The sequence below is a fragment of the Oxyura jamaicensis genome, chromosome 18 (genome assembly GCF_011077185.1).
Source record: "Oxyura jamaicensis isolate SHBP4307 breed ruddy duck chromosome 18, BPBGC_Ojam_1.0, whole genome shotgun sequence".
In the NCBI taxonomy this organism is placed as follows: Eukaryota; Metazoa; Chordata; class Aves; order Anseriformes; family Anatidae; genus Oxyura; species Oxyura jamaicensis.
This window is the reverse complement of record NC_048910.1, coordinates 2,597,234-2,615,002: the sequence shown is the minus strand read 5'-3', so window position 1 is coordinate 2,615,002 and position 17,769 is coordinate 2,597,234. Positions and strand designations below refer to the sequence as shown.

The following is a 17,769-nucleotide window of genomic DNA, read 5'->3' as shown; positions in this document are numbered from 1 at the left end:
AAAATAAAATAAAATAAAATAAAATAAAATAAAATAAAATAAAATAAAATAAAATAAAATAAAATAAAATAAAATAGGAAAGGGAAAGGGAAAGGGAAGAAAAAAGAAAATATAAATGAAAGAAATATATAAGAAAAAGTAAAGTAAGATAAACTAAAATAAACTAAAGTAAGATAAAATAAAATAAAATAAAATAAGATAAAAATGTAAAATAAAATAAAATGTAAAATAAAATAAACGGGGAAGGGAAAGGGAAAGAAAAAATAAATAAAATAAAAATTAGAAGAAAGAAATATATAAGAAAAAGTAAAGTAAGATAAAATAAAATAAAATAAAATAAAATAAAATAAAATAAAATAACATAACATAAAATAAAATAAAATAGGAAAGAGCCCATCCGATGCCAGCTTGAGGCTGGGGCTGGGGCTGAGAGCAGCCGTGCCTCCCAGGTCTTGCCCAAGAGCTCCCACCCCCGGGTGCAGGGCTTGGGGCATGGCCGCAGCCTCCCCCAGCAGTCAGTGACCCCGAGCTGCGCTTCTCCAGCCCAGCTGAGCCAAGCCTGGTGAGGCAGGTGGGGGCGGATCAGGTGGAAATTGGTGTCTGTTCCCCTTTGGACCCTCCCCACGGGAAAACCAACATGGAGCTGTCATTCCCCAGGGGATCCGAACCTTCACTTTGCTTCCACTTCAGAAGCCACCTTGTTTGGTGAGCTTTCAAACAGGCATCCCTGTGATGGAGCAAACACGGACTGCTGAGATGCTGCTGGGAGCAGCTCCTCAACAGCATCAGGTGAGGAGGCAAAATGGAAGCTGCCAGCTTTTTCTGTGGCTTCTGAGCTAGTCATTCAATGTGATTTTTTTAATATATACATATTTTATCTTTAATTTTTCCATGGAAAAAAAAAAACACCTGTGTTTCTACCTGCTGCACAGACAGGACTGGAAGGACCATTCATGTCCTTCCTGCTGGGTGCATGGTGCTAAGCCCCGGGGGGACATCAGGCAGCCATGTGGCAGCTCATGGGGCAAGTGAGAACTCTCCTGGGCTTAGGCAGCGCACACCATGAGCACCAGGGGAAATCTTCCCATCCCAGCTGGGAACCATGGCCAGGAGCCCCAGGGCCAGGTGGTTACAGCGCGCTGCCGGGCTGGGCACTGAGCGGCCAGGGAGGCACGGGGGCACCTCCTGCTCCTTTCCCTTGGGTTTCAGCTGGGTTTCGTGCCTCGGGATCTGGCCTGATGCTAGCAACATGCAGTGTTGCGAGAGCCATTGTGTTGGTGCCAGCACCAGTTGCTGCTTCAGCTCGGATATTTAATAGCCAGAAGAATGAGCGAACGGAAGCGAAATGCTTCCGTGCCAGCTGTCGGGGCTGCACACAGTGCCCACAGTGTGCCCGACCCCCCAGACCTAATTGCACCCCCAGGCTCTGGGTTTTTCAGGGCACAGGACTGAAAGGGTTCTGCTGTTTGTGCAGGCTATCGGAGCTGGATGGACCCCCCCAGGAAGCTGATGCTGACCTGATCCCTCCTGGCTCAAGGGATGGGGAGGGGACAAGTGTCCTCCTGCTGCCTGGTTTTGGTGGCCACATCACAGGACATCTTAGGACAGAGCAGGAAAGAGGAGCACACACCAGCACCATGGCACAGGGTGCTAAGCCCTTCGGCGGGATGGCCATGTGAGCAGGCTGGCAGAGCGCAGCCTGGCTTTAACCCCCCAAAACGCCAAAAGCAGAAGCAACGGAGTTATTCTGACTTTTATTTCATTGCTTCTTAGTCCACACAGTCGGTATAAAATCAGAAAAGCAAAGCAAAAAAAAAAAAAAAAAAAAAAAAAAAAAAAAAAAAAAAAAAAAAAACCCTAAATGAAACAAAAACGACGACAGCAACTCAGTGTCTGTAGTCCTCAGAAGGCAGCCTGGGGTCTGCGCAGGTGCCCGCTCAATTCATTGCCAGACACCTCTCTGACACACAGACAGAGGACAGACATCGTGCTCCGGGGCCAAGGGCAGCAGGGCTCCTCCACCCCGAGCTCTTTCTGTTCCTCTTGACCACGGGGTGGGGGAAAGGAACCTCGGTTATAAATGCTTTATTAAAAATAAGAGTAAGAGCAAGTCATCTAAGTACAAAAGCAGTTATAGCTCGTTTATATTACACAGAATTATTTCTCGTTTCTAGCTTTGTTGTTTACCTCAAGGTTGTTAACTGAATTTCCAGTGAATAAGGTTAAATGGCTAGCGGTATAAGGAATGGTAAATAGATAGCACCATTTCATATATCTGGCATTTGATTTCATAGACATACGGGGTTTGCTTCCTGCTCATCGGTACTCTAGCTCCACGGCAAGGACAACGCACGTTGCGTGGTGGGGAGAGCCCGTGCCCCGGGGCTTGGCTTGGGGCGCACGCAGCCCCTGGCACCCTGGGCACACACTAGGATGGAGCACAGCCCGCGCTCACCTGCATTCAACCTAAGTGATTTAAAAGCCCAAATTCCCAGCGGGTGTGGTGGCAAGGCAGTGGGACTTAGGCACATAAGTCATTTAGGCACTTTGGGCAGTCCTTTGCTCCAAAAACCCTTCAAACATTTTGGAAGCGCCTCCGCCAGCCCTGGCCGTGCCCTCCAGCCGCCGAAATCTCAGCGGGCAGGAGGAGCAGGGGCCAAGCCTCCGGTCGATATCACCAGGCGTAACTTCCCGCTGCTCCGCGGATCGGCACCGACCTGTGCCAGCGAGACAGCAGCCAGAGCTGGGGCGCTCCGATGGCACGGCTGGGGTGGGGAAGGAGAGCTCAGGTCACAGAGGGCTTTGCACGAGAGAAAAATCATTGCGCTCTGTTACGCTTGTTAGGAGTAATAATTCCTTAGGCACTTTCTTTAGGCTTTAAAACATAGCATATGGTCAACAAAAGCAAACAATACTATGTACATATATGTAAAAAGTGTTATAAATAGGTTTTTTAAACCATAGATACTATATACATCCTCAATTAACAAGTAACCCTTTGAGTGTTTCTTTTTGGGGTCGGTTGGGTTTGGTTTGGTTTTTGGTGGGAGGGTTTATTCCTTTTTTTTCTTTTTTTTTTTCTTTTTTTTTGGTTAATTTTCTTTTCCGTTTTCTCGTCTATTTTCCCCCGCCTCCGTCTCCTCCGTGGACGTCATGAGTGCCCCGGTTGCGCCTCCTGCAGCATCACTCGCGCTTCCGTAGGATGACGTAGATGATGCCGCTGGCGAGGGCCAGGGGGAAGGCGAGCCACGCCAGGATATAGGCGAAGCCATAGGAGGTGTTTTCCGAGGCTTGGTGCCAGTCCGTGTGCCTCACTGTGAAGATGGCCGCGCCGCTCATCACGCAGAGCCCTGCGGGGAGGAGCAAGGGAATCGGTGAGCAGCAGTTCCTGGATGGAAACCCACAGATGGATAATGCCCCATGCCAGCGTGACAAACAGCTTTTTCTGTTGCCTCCTTGCATCTCCTGGAAAACTATGGTTTGGGGGACATGATGCTGTGGGTCCTGGCTGCAGGTGAGTGGGATATCACCACCAGACTCTGAGCAAGCAAAGAGAGAGCATCACCTGGGCTGACCCTCACCCAGCTCCAGATGCTGCTCAGGACCATCCCTGCTGCCCTGGGTGTCTCACTGAAAACACCAACTGTAGCCTGAACCGCCCTCCCAGAGCTGCTGCAAGACGTCAGGCGCAAGCTGGGCTTTTTTTCCAGCACCCCAATTTATCACCTGCCCGTGCAAGTGCAGCTGGGGCCACCCAGTCCCTGCAGTGGCTCTGGCTGGGCACAGCCTGCACTCGTCCTCCTCCCCTGCAGGCTCCGTCCTGCACTGCTGCCATCCTACGGCTCGTCCTGCTTTTGTCCCCCATGTCCCCTCCTCGCCAGCTGCAGGCCATCCGCTCCGGTAGGCAGCGTTTTAGCTTTACTGCAAAAACAAAGCATCAGCACTGGGGACTGCCCAGCGCCGACACAAAGCCACCACTATTTCTCCCCCAAAACAAGCTCTTTCAGTCCATCCCAGCACTTCTATTATGCAGTCGCTGGGCTGTTGTCAGCACTACATCCCCTGCACGGACCTCGGGACCACCTACATTGAACCACGGTGATATTTGAGCTCTAATTCCACTTGACACTGCTCCTTTGTTCTGGGAAAGTGCAGAAGTGGGAATATGTTTCATTAACGTGCCGCTGGGGCAGTTTCCATTCTGTGAGCACGAGAGCAAACTCCCACTGCCCCAGCCCATGCAAAGAGAGCAAAACAATTGTCTGGTGATGCTGGTGGGACCAAGAGCAGGCGTGTGGCCATGCCAGTCACCTACAGACTCCAGAAAATACAGCGGCGATTGTCACAAGGAAGAATTCGGCAAAATTAGAGGCAGTGGATGCATTTCTGCAGCATCTGCACTGGTTTGGGCGTGGGGGATAAGCTGAGGAAGTGAAGCCAGCTGCACTCAGTGGTTGCACTGGTGCTAGATGAACACATCACCACTCTGGAGCCTGATTTGAGGAAAACACTTTGGTCTTGTTTTGACAGGCCCAGAGGGCAAAGGCTACCTAAAGCCTGATCCCCAGGGCAGTGGTGACAGCCCGGCCGGCTGCGCCAGCGATGCTGAGGCTGGGGAGAGTGATGGAGAAGTTGGGCAAAGCCCCGGGTTTCCACAGCTGCTGGAAGACATTTGAGGTGATTACACTGTGACAGATCCACCAGGTAGGAGCAGTGAGGTGGGGGAAAGCTGTTGAGGCCCTTTTGGTGCCTCTGAAGGCTGGAATCCCACCTGGGAAAACTAAGCCAGGCCTCTGGGCATGGAACCAAGCAGCGTGGAGGAGGTGCTGGGGATGCATCCTGCCCTGACCCTGCACAGCACACCCAGCTGCCCTCTTTCGTGCCCTTACCCACCCAGCTGTCCTGTTCTTGTCACCCACTGGTTAAGGCCAAGCAGCACTGCAGGCCCAGCTCCAAAACTGGGAGCCCTCGGCTCTGCCACGCTGCGTCCCCCTGGGAGGAGGCTGCAGGGTCCTGGAGGGCCCTGGGAAGAGCCTCCTCATCCTTCCCGGGAGGAGGAAAGTCCTCTCCAGCAAGCTGCAAGGAGACCATGCTTAACTGAGCTCCTCTGAGCGGTGCCTCCTGTAGTGCTGGGTGAGACCTCCCTACAGAAAGCCTCACGTTTAGCATCACAGGAAGGATGGGCACCGGTTCCCACTTCTGTGTGGTCCACATGGACCCAAGCCCCTGCCTTCTGCCCCCAGGCCATGGGAAAGCTTTGTGGGTTCAGCTCCTTCTTTCCTGTCCTGTTCTGTGCTGGAGGAGGATCTGACAGGGAAGGAGCCAGCAGGTCCCTGGCCTGACCCTGCCTCCTCCAGGACACGCAGCACAGCACGGACAGGAGGGCTGCGCTCCCATTGCTCCTCTAAGGATGAGGATGCACCAGCAACCACTTAAGAGTGAGCAGCCTTCTGCTCCCAGACCTATTAGATGAGTTCCCGAGCAGATAATTGCATTATGAATGCACATTTCCTCTCCTTGTCTCCATGGCTGTAATGGGTTTCGACACATCTATCTTCCCAGCGATGGTGAACTGATATGAACTCACCACCTGCATTACGGCCAAACAGATGAACTTATAGGAGATTTCATGCCACATTTGCCAATAAAGGTTATGTCTAAACTGCTCCAGAATTTGTCATGTAGAGGATGCTCTGCCTATAGTTCAGCAGACAAATTTTCCCCCTGATTTAGCATCAGGACCTAGGGTGGTTTTCAGTTTCCCAGCTAAAGCTCTAGCAGACAGCGAGCCTCCTTCCCAGCCAGATGAGTGTTAGGTTCATACTTTAGCCAGAACCTCCTTGAATTTACTTTTTCTATCCTGAACACTTGAAAATCCTCCTCACTGGTTTCATACGTGGAAATGTAAACGGAGCCAGTGCCTCCACAGCATCTATATTTGGAGAGCTGCAACGTAGTGCAGGAATCGTGGCTCGCTTCCAGCGCCGACTTCTTAAGAGTTAAAAATAGCAGCTGACGGTTCAAAGGCAGCTGGCTCACCCCGCACGCTCCAGTGGCTCCTTGCTGATGTGGGAAGCACCAGGCCCCCTTATGGCAAGTTTATAAATAATCCTCGGATGCTCTTGTGCCAAAACAGGATCTTCACTACGTCCCCATCCCACCAGCAGCTGTGGAAACCTCGCCCAGCTCCCCGAAGGTGGGTCCCAAAGCCAGCCCCATAGGCTCAACCCAGCACCATGGGACGAGACAGCAGAACTACAGCCTGGTCCCTGCCCGCCCACCCCAGGGGTGTTCCTCTCGCCTGCCCCTCCAAAATCGAAGCACGGCCAGAAGAGCATGGTGCATAACGTGCCCTGATGGCAGGACACCACCTGGGGATGAGAGAGCTCTGTGGACCCAAATTATCCATACCTCTTCCCTCCAAGGAGCCAGCCTGGCTGCCCTTCCTGCCCTCCTTTTCTCTCTCCTCTGCTTTAAGCCCATCCCCAGCGCATCCCCACAGCCAGCCCCATCCATCAGCCCCCACTTACCGGCAAGGATTTGGAAGATCCCAGTAATGTAAAACCGCCCGCCCTTGGTGAGCGTGAAGAGCTGGCAAAAGAACAGGAAGAGGGACAAGACGCTGAAGATGATGGAGAGGATCATCATCGCCTGGACAGACTGCAGCCATTCTGTGGGAAGATAGACAGAAAGCTCAGCTGGGGCATCACTGACGGTATCATGCCCTGTGCCACCATCCTACCTCCCCACAGGGCTCCTGCTTCCCACTCATGCTTCTGCATGGTTTTGGGGGACACGGACACAGGCAGTGGTACACGTTGTTTTGGACATCGTGTGCATAGACCAAGATGCTGGGAAAAAGGAACCACGGGGCCACGCTAAGTGGAGAAGCACTTAAAACAAGAGCACATTTCAGCTGTGCTGAGAACACCAAAACCACGTGCAGCGAGGTGGGAGACCCCAAGCCAGCTGCGCTCGGAGGCAGAACAAACGCAGCGAGCACAAACCCCTCTGCCCTTGCGGAGGAGCCTTTAGGAAGGAGCCAGCAGCAGCTGCCAAACGCAGCTCTGTCCCAGAGCCGACCAGTTAAACCAGCCCCTGCGTGAGTCACTGCCCAGCTATTTCCAGGCCTCGTGGGTGTGTAACTCCCCGTGTAAGAAAATATATATAAATAAACAAGGCAAATGCCTCTCTGTCCCATGAACTGAAAGAGGCAGTGCCTCTCGCCACCAGGATGGGGTTGTGCTGACAAATACTACTGCCTTTCTTTAAAAGGATTGAGCTCAAAATGGATACTCTCAGCATTCCTGCACGTCTTGATAGGTCCTTAAGGATACAGCATGAATCCATTCACCACAAAAACCAGCCCCGTGCTCCTGCCGCAGTTTAACTCCCACCAGCTACGCTCCCCAGGCTGCACTTTCTGCAGCACATAGAGTTTCTGGGGGGGGGGGAAGCCTGAAATACAGCAAAACTTCCAAATGAAGCTACACTTTGGTTTAGCAGCCTTCCACACTCGGTGCAGCAGTGAGGCTGTTTGGGACTGCCCGGGGCAGAGTCGAGCACGGCGCTAAGGGAGGTGAGGCTGGATGGGGTCCGGAGGGCACAGCGCAGCCTGCGGCCAGCACGGCGATGACGATGCACGCCTGAGCACTTCCAGCAAAGGCTCCACAAGAGAATAGCAAATCCATGCCTGCAGGGAACATCCTGTGCAATTTGGTAATGTCTGCCTCGTTTGACTTGAGACCGTAAATTCTACCTCTTGTCTCTGTGTCCTGCCTCCTGCTGTTCACCCACTCCTGAAAGCAGACAAAGCACCCGGAGTGGCCCCTGCTCATTGCAGACAGCTTTTTTCTTTCCCTTCCTTCTCACGCTTCCCATGCCAAATTGCTCTGCAGCATCAACTTGCTGAAGAGCTTCTGCGCTCCACTTGTCCCAGCGCCAGCAGGTTCACATCCATTGCACCACTTGCTGTAATTCCTTAGGACAGGAGAACATCACTTCCAGGAAAGCCCAATGCAGTTTTCACACTGACAAGCACAAAAAAACATCCCGTATATTTCATCTATCGGTCACTGGCTGGGCAGGGAACCCCCTGCCTGGGCCACCCCCACCCCTCAGCTGCGGCCACGCTCAGCCAGCTGCGATGCAGCGGCTGCCAGAGGCAATGCTAACATCAAGCCATAAATCAGCACTCAGATGGGAGCAGAGGAACATGGTTAGAGGGTGTCCAGCTGCTGAACTGCCATCCCATTTCCGTGCTTCAGCACAGAAAGACCCCCACCCTGGTCCTTTTGGCTTTTGCATGGCCATGGGGCCGGGCCCAGAGGTGGATGCTCCAGCTGCTGGTTATTTTGGGCGAAGGCTGTCTAGACAGAAAGCTGAGCTGCTCTTCTAATTGCATCCGCCTCCCCATGCCTCTTTTTTGGTTCTGAATGTGAGTGATTTATACAGGCTTGCAAAATCCCATTGCCATAGAGAGCTGTGCCAGATGAGTTTAAAGGCAGGAAGGGGAGGCCCCCCATGGACCAGGAGTGTTCAGAAGTCAGCCGTGCTGCCCCGCAGCAGACCATGGCCATGGCACAGGCTGGCAAGCAGGGAAGTGGGGAGATGATCCCACAGAGCAGAGCTCTGGAATTGTCCCTATCCAGATCTTTTTGTTGCCCCCCTTTGCAAAACAAGGGCCAGGGTCCCCAGCTCATCACTCAGCCCCACAGGTGCAGCTGCTGTGCTCCCAGCAAGTCCAAGCCCACAGGCTTCAGCTGTATTACAACAACCAATTGCCTTTAATTCATTAGAAAGCACCTCTATGCACCCAGCACTGCTAGCTCCTCAACCCCGTATGCTTTCAACTCTTTTGCTATTAGCACCATGTCCTACCTCTAGGCTTTTAAGAAATAAAACAGGTTTTCCCCGGGGAGGTCTGGGTCCCTGGAACCACACCGCGGGGCTGTCGGCACTGTTTACTCCCAAGCTGTTATTTGTGGTTTCCCTGGGCAGCCAGGCCGTTGTTCCATTTTCCTCCTGCATCTGCTCAGCTCCGTGTTTATATCTTTGTTCTTCAGGAGGAGGAAGAAAAGGGAACAGAGTGGAAAAGGCAGATAACACCCTGCCCACTGCTTCCTGAGAGGACCCATCACAGGCAGTTTTAGAGCCCTCTCAGACAGAAATTATACAACGAGTGTTTAGAAAAGAAACTCTAAATTTTCCCTGAGCTCTGCAAGCCCCAATGTGCTCACACCACTGCTTACAGCAGGAAAAAGACTTCCCCCCAGGATGCTGAAGAGCACGTTTCTCTGTCCTAAATGACAAGAGGAAACATAGAAACCTAGCACAGAAACTGCAACCTAGAAGAACAGAAATTGCAGCCGAACCCCCAGCAGGAGAGCAGCTCACCCTACCCCTCCCAGCAGAGCCCCACCCTGCTTGCAGGGAGGTTTTATACCCACCGAGGGGTGCAGCTGAGCAGGGCTGATGGGATGGGACGGGAGAAATGTGCCCTTGGCCAGGAGTAGATGGCCATAAAGAACAGGCGTTGGCTCCCCAGGGTTGTATTCACAGCTCTGTCATAGACATTCAATCCTCTTTGGACCCAGCCAAGGAGAAAGAATAAAGTGCAAACACAGAAACATGAATCTGAGCAACCAGTTTATGCACTTGACGTAAGGCGTGACTAAATTTGTGCCATGCATTCAAACCGCCCGTGTGCTGTGACTGCACCTAACACCGCTCGTCGGTCTTGCCTCCTGCAATCTGCATATGCACCGCACCCTCAAAATGCAGCCACTCCTGGGGAAGAAAACATCCACTAAGGAGGTGACTGTAGAGTATAACACACAATAAAATAAAAATACAATAAAAATAAAATAAAATAAAATTCATAATTGCACAGCAAGCTAAAGCTGCTCCATCAGCTCTGGGAGCTGATGATCAGCAGGGTCAGCAACACGAGTATCCACCAGCACAAAGGTACAAGCCCCAGCACTAGGATAAACTTCTAAGGCTAAATTTCATCATTCTTCAACCCAGAAATGTCAAAAAATCCCAGCTACCTTCAGTGCTCCCGCTGAGCAGCACAGAGCCCAGCCACCACTCATGTCTCTGCCACTTGTAGCCTCCTCTCCCTGCCGTGGGGAGCTCCGTGATGTGGTAACTCCCTTCACTTCGGTCCCACCAGCACAAAGCCAAACCTTCCCTGGCCATGCTCCAGGCTGCTCCAGCTGGGAAAAGCAGGATTTGCACTCAGCAGCTGCTCCTGGCCTGTCCTCACAGGTCCGCTACTTGGAAAGGAGCGCAGGGTGATGGATTGGGGTATTCCTGGAAATCACACCCCAAGAGGGGGGCTTTAAAGAGCTCCTGAGGTATTTGCAAGGGCTGGGGATGAGCAGGTGGAAGCACTGAGGCTGCAGGCAGAACACAGCGCTGCAATTCCGTCCCAGTTCTTCCCAGTCCACTTTGCAGCTCCTTCAGGAGGTGAAACCCCCACAGCACTCTGCTCTCCTCTTGGCCATCCTCTCCTTTGGTGCATCCTTGAAGCCCCATCCAAGAAGTCCCCACAGCTCCACAGCTCTCCAGAGCCGTAGCATCCAGAGACGCACCAGCTCTGTGGTGACATTTCAATGGCTCGGCCTCAAGACCGACCACAGCAGCCATCCCATCAAACCATCGAGGCTCACATCCCACAGAGGCAAAAACCAGTGCTGCTAAGGCAGTGCAAAGCTGCTGGCACCGTGCAGAACACCTTCCAACACTTCAGGATGTCCAACGCTTCTTCCAAGACCCTTGGGGTGGAGACCTCCTTCTGGTTTGTTCTTGAGAGCAAGTCAAGGTGATAAATGCATCATTTCAGGGCCTCCAGAGGGCTGAGTTAAAGTCCAGGCACCAGGACCGGGGGTGGTGCCCTGACCCACCGGGGCCATGGGGACATCCAAGAGTCATCCAAGTCCAAAAGCTGTTGGGTTGAGGGTTTTGTAGCGCTGCACACTGCAGCAGGCCCTCACCCCGACTGGTTTCACAGCCTTGGCTTTCTCACACATTCCCTTGGGGTCCTCTTCTGTGGGCCAAGGCAAGCAGGGCTGGCCAGGTGACCCCACGCAGCCGAGGGCAGGGAAAGCAGCACTGCTCCTAACCTCTGTGCACCAGATGCGCTTGGTAAGAACAGGCAACAGCAAAAGCCTGTTTTTAAGCAGAGGAAACCCCTTTTATACTGTAGACAACATGGTTATGGTAGAAACCGATCTGAAATGCAAAATGCTCACCTGGAGTACCCCAGAGTTTATCACAGACACGTAAATGCCGGGCTACAGTCACCTGCAAGCTGGTGGAGAGGGGGCTCATCCTGCCCCAGTTAAGCCAGTGTCATCAACCACTAATGACAAGGGGTGCCCCAGGCCCCCACCCTGCTGGGACTAAAATCTGGCTCTTTGCTGCTCTGCTGTGAAGACCCTGGAGGACCCGAGATGTCCACAAGTCAGGATTCCCATCCATGTGCTCCATGGGCCCAATGGGGCCTGCTAATGGCTGGAACCTCAAGCATAAAGGGCGTGCTTTATCACACACAGGCGACCCATTATTTACTGCAAGGCTTCCTTATAACACCATTTAATATAGACATCACCCTCCTGCTCCAACAAGTGTCCTCTCCCCAGTGAGGAATTCTCCAAAGCCTGACCCACTCATTGCAGAATCGGCCTTCCCAGTAGGCCGGAGGGGAATTTGCCCCATCCTTTTATTTTTTTTATTTATTTACTTTATACTGACTAGCAATAACAGCATTAGAACATCAGAAATAATTTTACTCAGGGCAAGGACTCAGTGCAGCCTTGTGACATAGTTTTTGGCCACTAAAAGGACTGCAGCAAGTTAAGCAGCAACTCCATCCCTCTGCACCTTCCCTATGTCATACAAGTCCGGCTTCGCTGGCAGCAAAATGCTGGAAAGCACGAGGGCAGCAAAGCTGTGCTGGGGCAGGGCTGGCAGAGCACAAGTAATGGGTTCGGATGTTCCTGTTGTGCATTTTGAAGTGGAGAAGCAGCAGCACAGTTCCTACTGGGAAGCGCTGATGGGTCAGCACAGGTGCCCGCAGCTCTTGCCGGGGAGGAAGATGTTTCCTGCCTCCTCCAGCACAAAGAAAAGCACCTCGGGCACCAGCAGTGCTGCTGACAGTCCCATCCTCCAGCTTCTGCCGTGCAGGACTGGAGCTGGCCAACGTCACACCCGTGTCCTGGCAGTGCTTGGCCATGAGCGCGGCTTTTCCCTCAGCAATGCTTCCTGCAGAAACAGGGGACCAGGGCAGTCCACGCTGTTGGTGGGGTTTTACGCTGGGTTAAAAGCCATCTGCAGCACTGAAGAGACACAGCAAATCTCTGCAATGGCCCAACAGCAAAGGGGCTCTGCAAGAGTCGGTGTGCAGAGGAGCAGAGCGAGGCCCAGCGATGGGGAGGGGCGGTCAGGGCAGGTCTCTGCTCCGGGCGACCCACACGTGCTTTGCTTGAGGCCGTCACATCAGCAAATTGGTGAGTGCATCGTGCGGCTCTCAGTAATCCTGCGGATTGGCAGTCTGCACGTTTCCCAGGGTCTGGGGTTTTCTTTTCCCTTTGAAAAAGCCCCAAAACACCAGCCTGCCTGTGAACCAGCCAGTCATGTGAAAGCCACAGAGCAGCAACATGAGAAACTTTGAGGAAACAACAGGAAAAATGTCTCATGATGCTACAGAAGGATGTCCCTGCAGGTCCCCGCTGCTCCCCTGCGTTTGGCATTCCCAGAGTGAAAGAGCAGTAGGTAGCAGAAAAACAATCTTCTTGCCTGTGTAAAAAAATCAAATGTGGGGAGAAAAAGCCATTTTTGGAGGGGAAAAAAATATTGTTGTCTGCAAAATTTGGGGTGGAATCTGTTTAAGAGCACTTGAGAGGCTTGGGTCCAGCCGCTCGCCCCGTGCCTGCAGCAGGATCACGCAGCTGGGGGCTGGTGCGCAGCCGTGCCGGAGCACAATTCTGGGATTCAGAGCTGAATTCTTGAGATAAGTCTTTTCCAGGAATGTCTGACAGTGCAAACGAAGCAAAGATTGCAACATTTTTTCCATAGTTCTCAGCCTCTTGAAAAAAAAAAGTCATTATCTAACAAGCAAACGCAGAAAGCGAAGCAACAAGCGGGCAGCTGTGGACGGCAAAGCAGTGGGCAGCTGCCCCCCGCCCAACATTTCCACCTCCTGCTCTCCCCACACAGGCTCCTGGCAAGGATGCACGGGGGGCTCGGCACTGCTGAGGAGGAATCTGGGAGGTGGGAGCTCAGCACAACCCCAAAAATCCCGTGCGTGCTGGACCCAGCTCCACCTAACTCCACCTATTCCAAGCGCTGTGCTCAGACCGCTCCTCCCCCCCCCCCCAAAAAAAAAAAAAAAAAAAAAGTAAAAAACCAGCTGAAAATACTGCACAACAGTGGCCACTACGATGGCCAGAGGAAAAACAACTGCTTCTACGTAAAGGCCGAGTTCTGCCAAATTCCTGAGTGAGGATTTCTTGCTCGCAGCCCAGAGCAGCCCTTGGCACGCTGCGATTAACCGTTGAGCGCCGTCCTTGGCACAGGCACAGAGACACGAATTCTCCAGGCTTTCTGCAGCCCAGCGTAACGTGCACAGCCTGTGTTTTGAGAGATTTAAACGGGAACAGTTTGCGGTGGCTGCTATAGGATCATTTATATTTTTGAAAGTAAGCATATTCCTAGCAGAGGAAGTACAAGGAGCGTAACGTGGACCTGGCAGAGGACAAGTGTGAGCCCCGGAGGTGGCCCTGCCACAGCATCCTCACCAAGCCCCAGGCCCCGTGGCCCACCACCACTGTGAAAAGTGTCCAACTGCATCTGCCCTGGCAGCACAGGGGCAGTGGGAGCAAGGGGGTTCACTGGAAAGTTTTTAAAAACAGCTTTTAAAAGCCTAGGCAGTATCTTTTGGTTTTGCCTTTCTGCAGCTCTGGATCCTGCACCCAAGGTCCCAGCAGGTGAACACCGGTGCTCAGGGGCACTGCTCCCACACCCCAGCCATGGGGTGGATGGGGCAGAAGCTTCCACCCAAGCAAGATCCCCTTCTCCTGGTGCCAGAGCAGAGCCTTCATATAAATAAGAGCTGGGAGAGAGGTCTTTAAATGAAGGCTTGAGCACAATGCAGCTCCACTCAAAGAGCAGCCCACCGCGGCACCTTATCAACCAGACCCTAGCTGCTCAGATGCATTTTCAGCTTGCTCATCTTACCTTCACCCCCTTTAATGATAAAAATTAACCACTGGGAAGGATTCAAAGGGAAGCCCTTCTTTGAGCAGCTTCTGGGAACAGGGCACCCAACGTAGCCTCCTACCCCCAGGAGGCTCAGACACGGGGGGCACTTTCCCACCTGTGTTTTAGACAGGCCCCTCTGACCTCCGACAACTCGCCAACACCCTGCAAACACCTGGGGAAAGCAATGCAGCTTTGTAAAGCAGAAGATTTAGGAAGGCTTTTACAGACTGGGGTAAAAATCTCTGCCTTTTCTTTCAAGCACAAAGTCAGACATTTCGGAGCACACGTGACCGGCAGCGAAGCTGCCTGCTGCCGCTGTGAGCCCCAGCCAACTGCTGCTGAAGGCCAGGGCTCCAACGGGTTCCAGCAGGCTCCAGTAGGCTCCAGCCTGGCCCCAGCAGTCCCTGACCAGCCCCAACACCAGCAGGCGTCAGCAGAGACACGCGGTGCTGCCTTGGCTCCCTCACAGGGTGAGCTTCAGCATCCCCCTTGTGGGGTACCCACGGGTGTTTTGCTCCCAGCAGGCTGGGGATTGGGGTGATTGATGAACCCCCAAGAGCTCTGACTGTGTCCCATCACTGCGAGACCCTTCTGTGTGACCACACCGAGACCACACATCACACTGCTCCTACACCAGGGGTGTGATTTTGGCCCAGGGGCTGCGACACCAGTCTGAGACACCAGGTGCTCTACTGGCTTCACTGGGGGTTATGCTGGGAGAATCCATTCCTCGAGGAAAGCGAAGCTGGGCTAACTGAAACCAGCAAGTACTGGGCACAGCACCACTGACACGAACCCTGCCTTCTGGGGAAACTGAGGCACAGACTGGTCTGACTCCCTGAGCACAGATCTGGCATCACTGCTACTGCCAGGTGCTTGGGGAGCTCCGTGCCGCATCATCTGAGCACGAACTCCTCTCTTGCTAAGCTCAGAAACCTGGAAAAAGCTCCCAGCTGGGCATCAGCCTTTACCCGGCAAGGAGCACCTCTGCCAGCTGAGCCCCGACGTGCCACGCAGCCACCCCAGACGTGCAGGTGCCATTTGGCCACGGGATGAGGCAGGGCCTGAGCACTCAGCACATCCCCACCTGCGCTGCTCGTGGGGAGGAGAGGCCCCAGACCTCGGCCCGGCCCAGCAGCAAAGAGCTGGGCAGCTTTAGAGTTAGGGGACGGGGAATCCACCAAAGCCAGCCTCAGGGATGCAAAGAGAGGCAAGGCAGGACCACGAACAACCCACAAAGGCAAATCCCCCTTGATTTCACAAGAGAGAAAAGTGAATGGCAGTGGCATCACTGAGAGCCGGGGAGAACTCACCATTCGTGGATGATGTCAGGCACTGGAAGACGGAACCGGAGGAGCAGTTCTGCCACAGGTCCGCCGTCTGCCCGCCGTTCACGAGCCATTGCTGCAAAAGAGACGTGGCCCCGTGAGCAGGAGCCACACGCCCTGGCCACTGGTTCGTCATGGAGCGGCCCCAGCGCTCCCAGGCACAGGCTTTGCTTTAGAAAGGGCTTTGCAGAGTAAATACCGATATTTGCTTTTAGGCACTCCGGCCTCAACGGCAGAAAAACAGAAGCTCTTTATTCACTTTAAACATGGGCCAAGTCCCATGGGGGACGCACACTTCCCTCCGCTCTGCCAGCCTGGTGCCTGGCCGGGCGATTTGAATCCTTCCACGTGATTTCTAACGACTTGGAAGATTTTTGCAATGCCTTCCACTACGACTACCAAAAAAAAAAAAAAAAAAAAAAACCCCAAAAAAAAAATAAAAATGGAAAGAACCTGATGAAGCAAGCCCGGAGCTAATCAGCTCCATGAAACTGCTGTGTTGAAGCCAAGTCAGGCCTCTCTCTATACTGAGGAGGTATTAACGGGGCTCTGGGCTGAGGAAGGTGCTGGGAACCCCGCGCAGCACCCAGCCCCTTAATATTCCCACTGTTTGCAGATCTTACACCTTGAAACCCCCCAGCAGGCACCGATCTCGGTTAGGAGATGCTGCACCTAACTCACAGCCCCAAAGGAGCAGGTCTGGAGAGCAAAACTGCTGGTGCTGAGACCCCAGTGCCCAAACCAGCCCCATTTTAAGGGGGTTTGCTCCGACTGCCTGTACTGGTCTCATGGGCCGATCTCGTTAGCAGCTGGGGAGCACAGTTTCACCCACAAGGGAGGGGGTTTGGGTGCTCTGAGGCCGCTCAATGTGAGCCAAAGGGGGCCGATGGGGAGCTTCGCTCCAGCAGCTCTCTGTGCCCTGACACCAACGGGGATGCACTGAGCATCCTCTGCCACACATGGCTACACCCACTGGTTACATCCAACAACATAAACACAGGAAGAGTTTTCTGTGCAAAAAAAAATCCCTCCCAGATCCCACTACTAGCAAGACAGCAATCGGAAAGCAAAGGTTTCCTGGTAAGAGCTAGACTGGAAAATAAGCCACAAATAAAAATAACACCGTGTGACCCTCCCGTGCCACGCCGGTGCCCGAGGAGCGGCCGTACTTACGCTGACGATGGTGGAGACGAAGAGGAGCACCAGCACGGTGACATGGAGCACGATGATCCCCAGCAGCAAAAGCAGCATCTTGGTGGCGGTCTGGGGCAGAACTGGAGGGGGAGAGGGAGATGCTGCTGAGTTGGGGGGGGTGTTTGTGTGTGTGTGAGTGAGCCCCAGCCCCGAGGGCAGCAGGAGGCGCTCGGCCGACGGCAGGAGCCCGCCCGGCCCCGCTGGGAGCCCCGGCGCGGTGCGGGGGATGCTTGGGCAGCGCCCGGCCCCGGGGTTGCTCCCCGAGCCCTCCCGGCGGAGCGGGCATCCCAGCCCCGATGCCCCGGGGGTCCTCCCGGCCCTTCCCTGGCGGGTTAAGGGGTGTTCCCTGGCGCAGCTCCCCAGAAATACCCTCCTCGGGGCTTCCCCAAGCTCTCTCCCCGGGGGGGCATCCTCGGGACCCCTCCGCTGGGGAGCAAAGGGGGGGTTCCCCCTGCCTCTCTCCGCCGGGGGGGCTTCCGTCTCTCTCCCCAGGGGTGGGGGTGCTTCCCGGCCCGGCTCCCCACGGCACCCCCGCGGGTGGGTTCTATCTCTGCCCTCACCGGGGGGGGGGTGGTCTCGGCCCCTCTCCCCATGGGACCACCGGGACAGACCCTTCCAACACCTCTCTCTAAGGGAAACTTCCCCCTGCCCACCTCCCCTTGGGACCCCCAGGGCGGGGGGCGGGGGGGGGAAGCGGGGGGGTCGTCTATCTCAGCTCATCTCTCCCCAGGGAACTCCCTCGGACTCCATTCTCGGGGGGGTGGGGGGTGCCTACGGCGCCCCATCTCCCCTCGGAGGAGGGGAAGGGGGGGTGCAACCGAAGCCTCGAGGACCCTCGAGAGGGCTCCCCTGGTCCCCGTCCCCTCCGGCCGGCCCGGGCCGTACTCACGTCTCAGAACCGGGGCTCGCTGGGCAGCAGGAGCGGTGCGGAGCGGTGCGGAGCGGGCAGCGCGGCGCGGAGCGGGCGGCGGCGCTGTCA

General features: G+C 54.2%; 1 protein-coding gene across 2 annotated transcripts; it reads right to left on the bottom strand.

Annotated features, from left to right (window-relative positions):
* Window positions 1-2,069: 2,069 nt before the first annotated feature.
* Window positions 2,070-17,769, bottom strand: PMP22 (peripheral myelin protein 22). Of its 2 annotated transcripts, XM_035342632.1 has the most exons (5): window positions 17,680-17,769; window positions 16,770-16,870; window positions 15,582-15,672; window positions 6,531-6,671; window positions 3,184-3,350 (listed from the first exon to the last, which is right to left on the bottom strand). In XM_035342632.1, the coding sequence occupies exons 2-5, from the start codon at window positions 16,845-16,847 to the stop codon at window positions 3,184-3,186; spliced, it is 477 nt and encodes a 158-aa protein (XP_035198523.1). In that variant the 5' UTR covers window positions 16,848-16,870; window positions 17,680-17,769. The 2 variants fall into 2 exon arrangements, with proteins under 2 accessions (XP_035198524.1, XP_035198523.1); XM_035342633.1 differs by lacking the exon at window positions 17,680-17,769 and having other exon boundaries at window positions 2,070-3,350; window positions 16,770-16,847.

Excerpts from the sequence above, each read along its gene's own strand:
- PMP22 (XM_035342632.1), bottom strand. The coding sequence starts at position 16,847 with ATGCTGCTTTTGCTGCTGGGGATCATCGTGCTCCATGTCACCGTGCTG. Across the intron at positions 6,672-15,581 it reads CCTGACATCATCCACGAATG|AATGGCTGCAGTCTGTCCAG; the intron begins GTGAGTTCTCCC and ends ATCTTCCCACAG. Across the intron at positions 3,351-6,530 it reads GATCTTCCAAATCCTTGCCG|GGCTCTGCGTGATGAGCGGC; the intron begins GTAAGTGGGGGC and ends TCCTCCCCGCAG.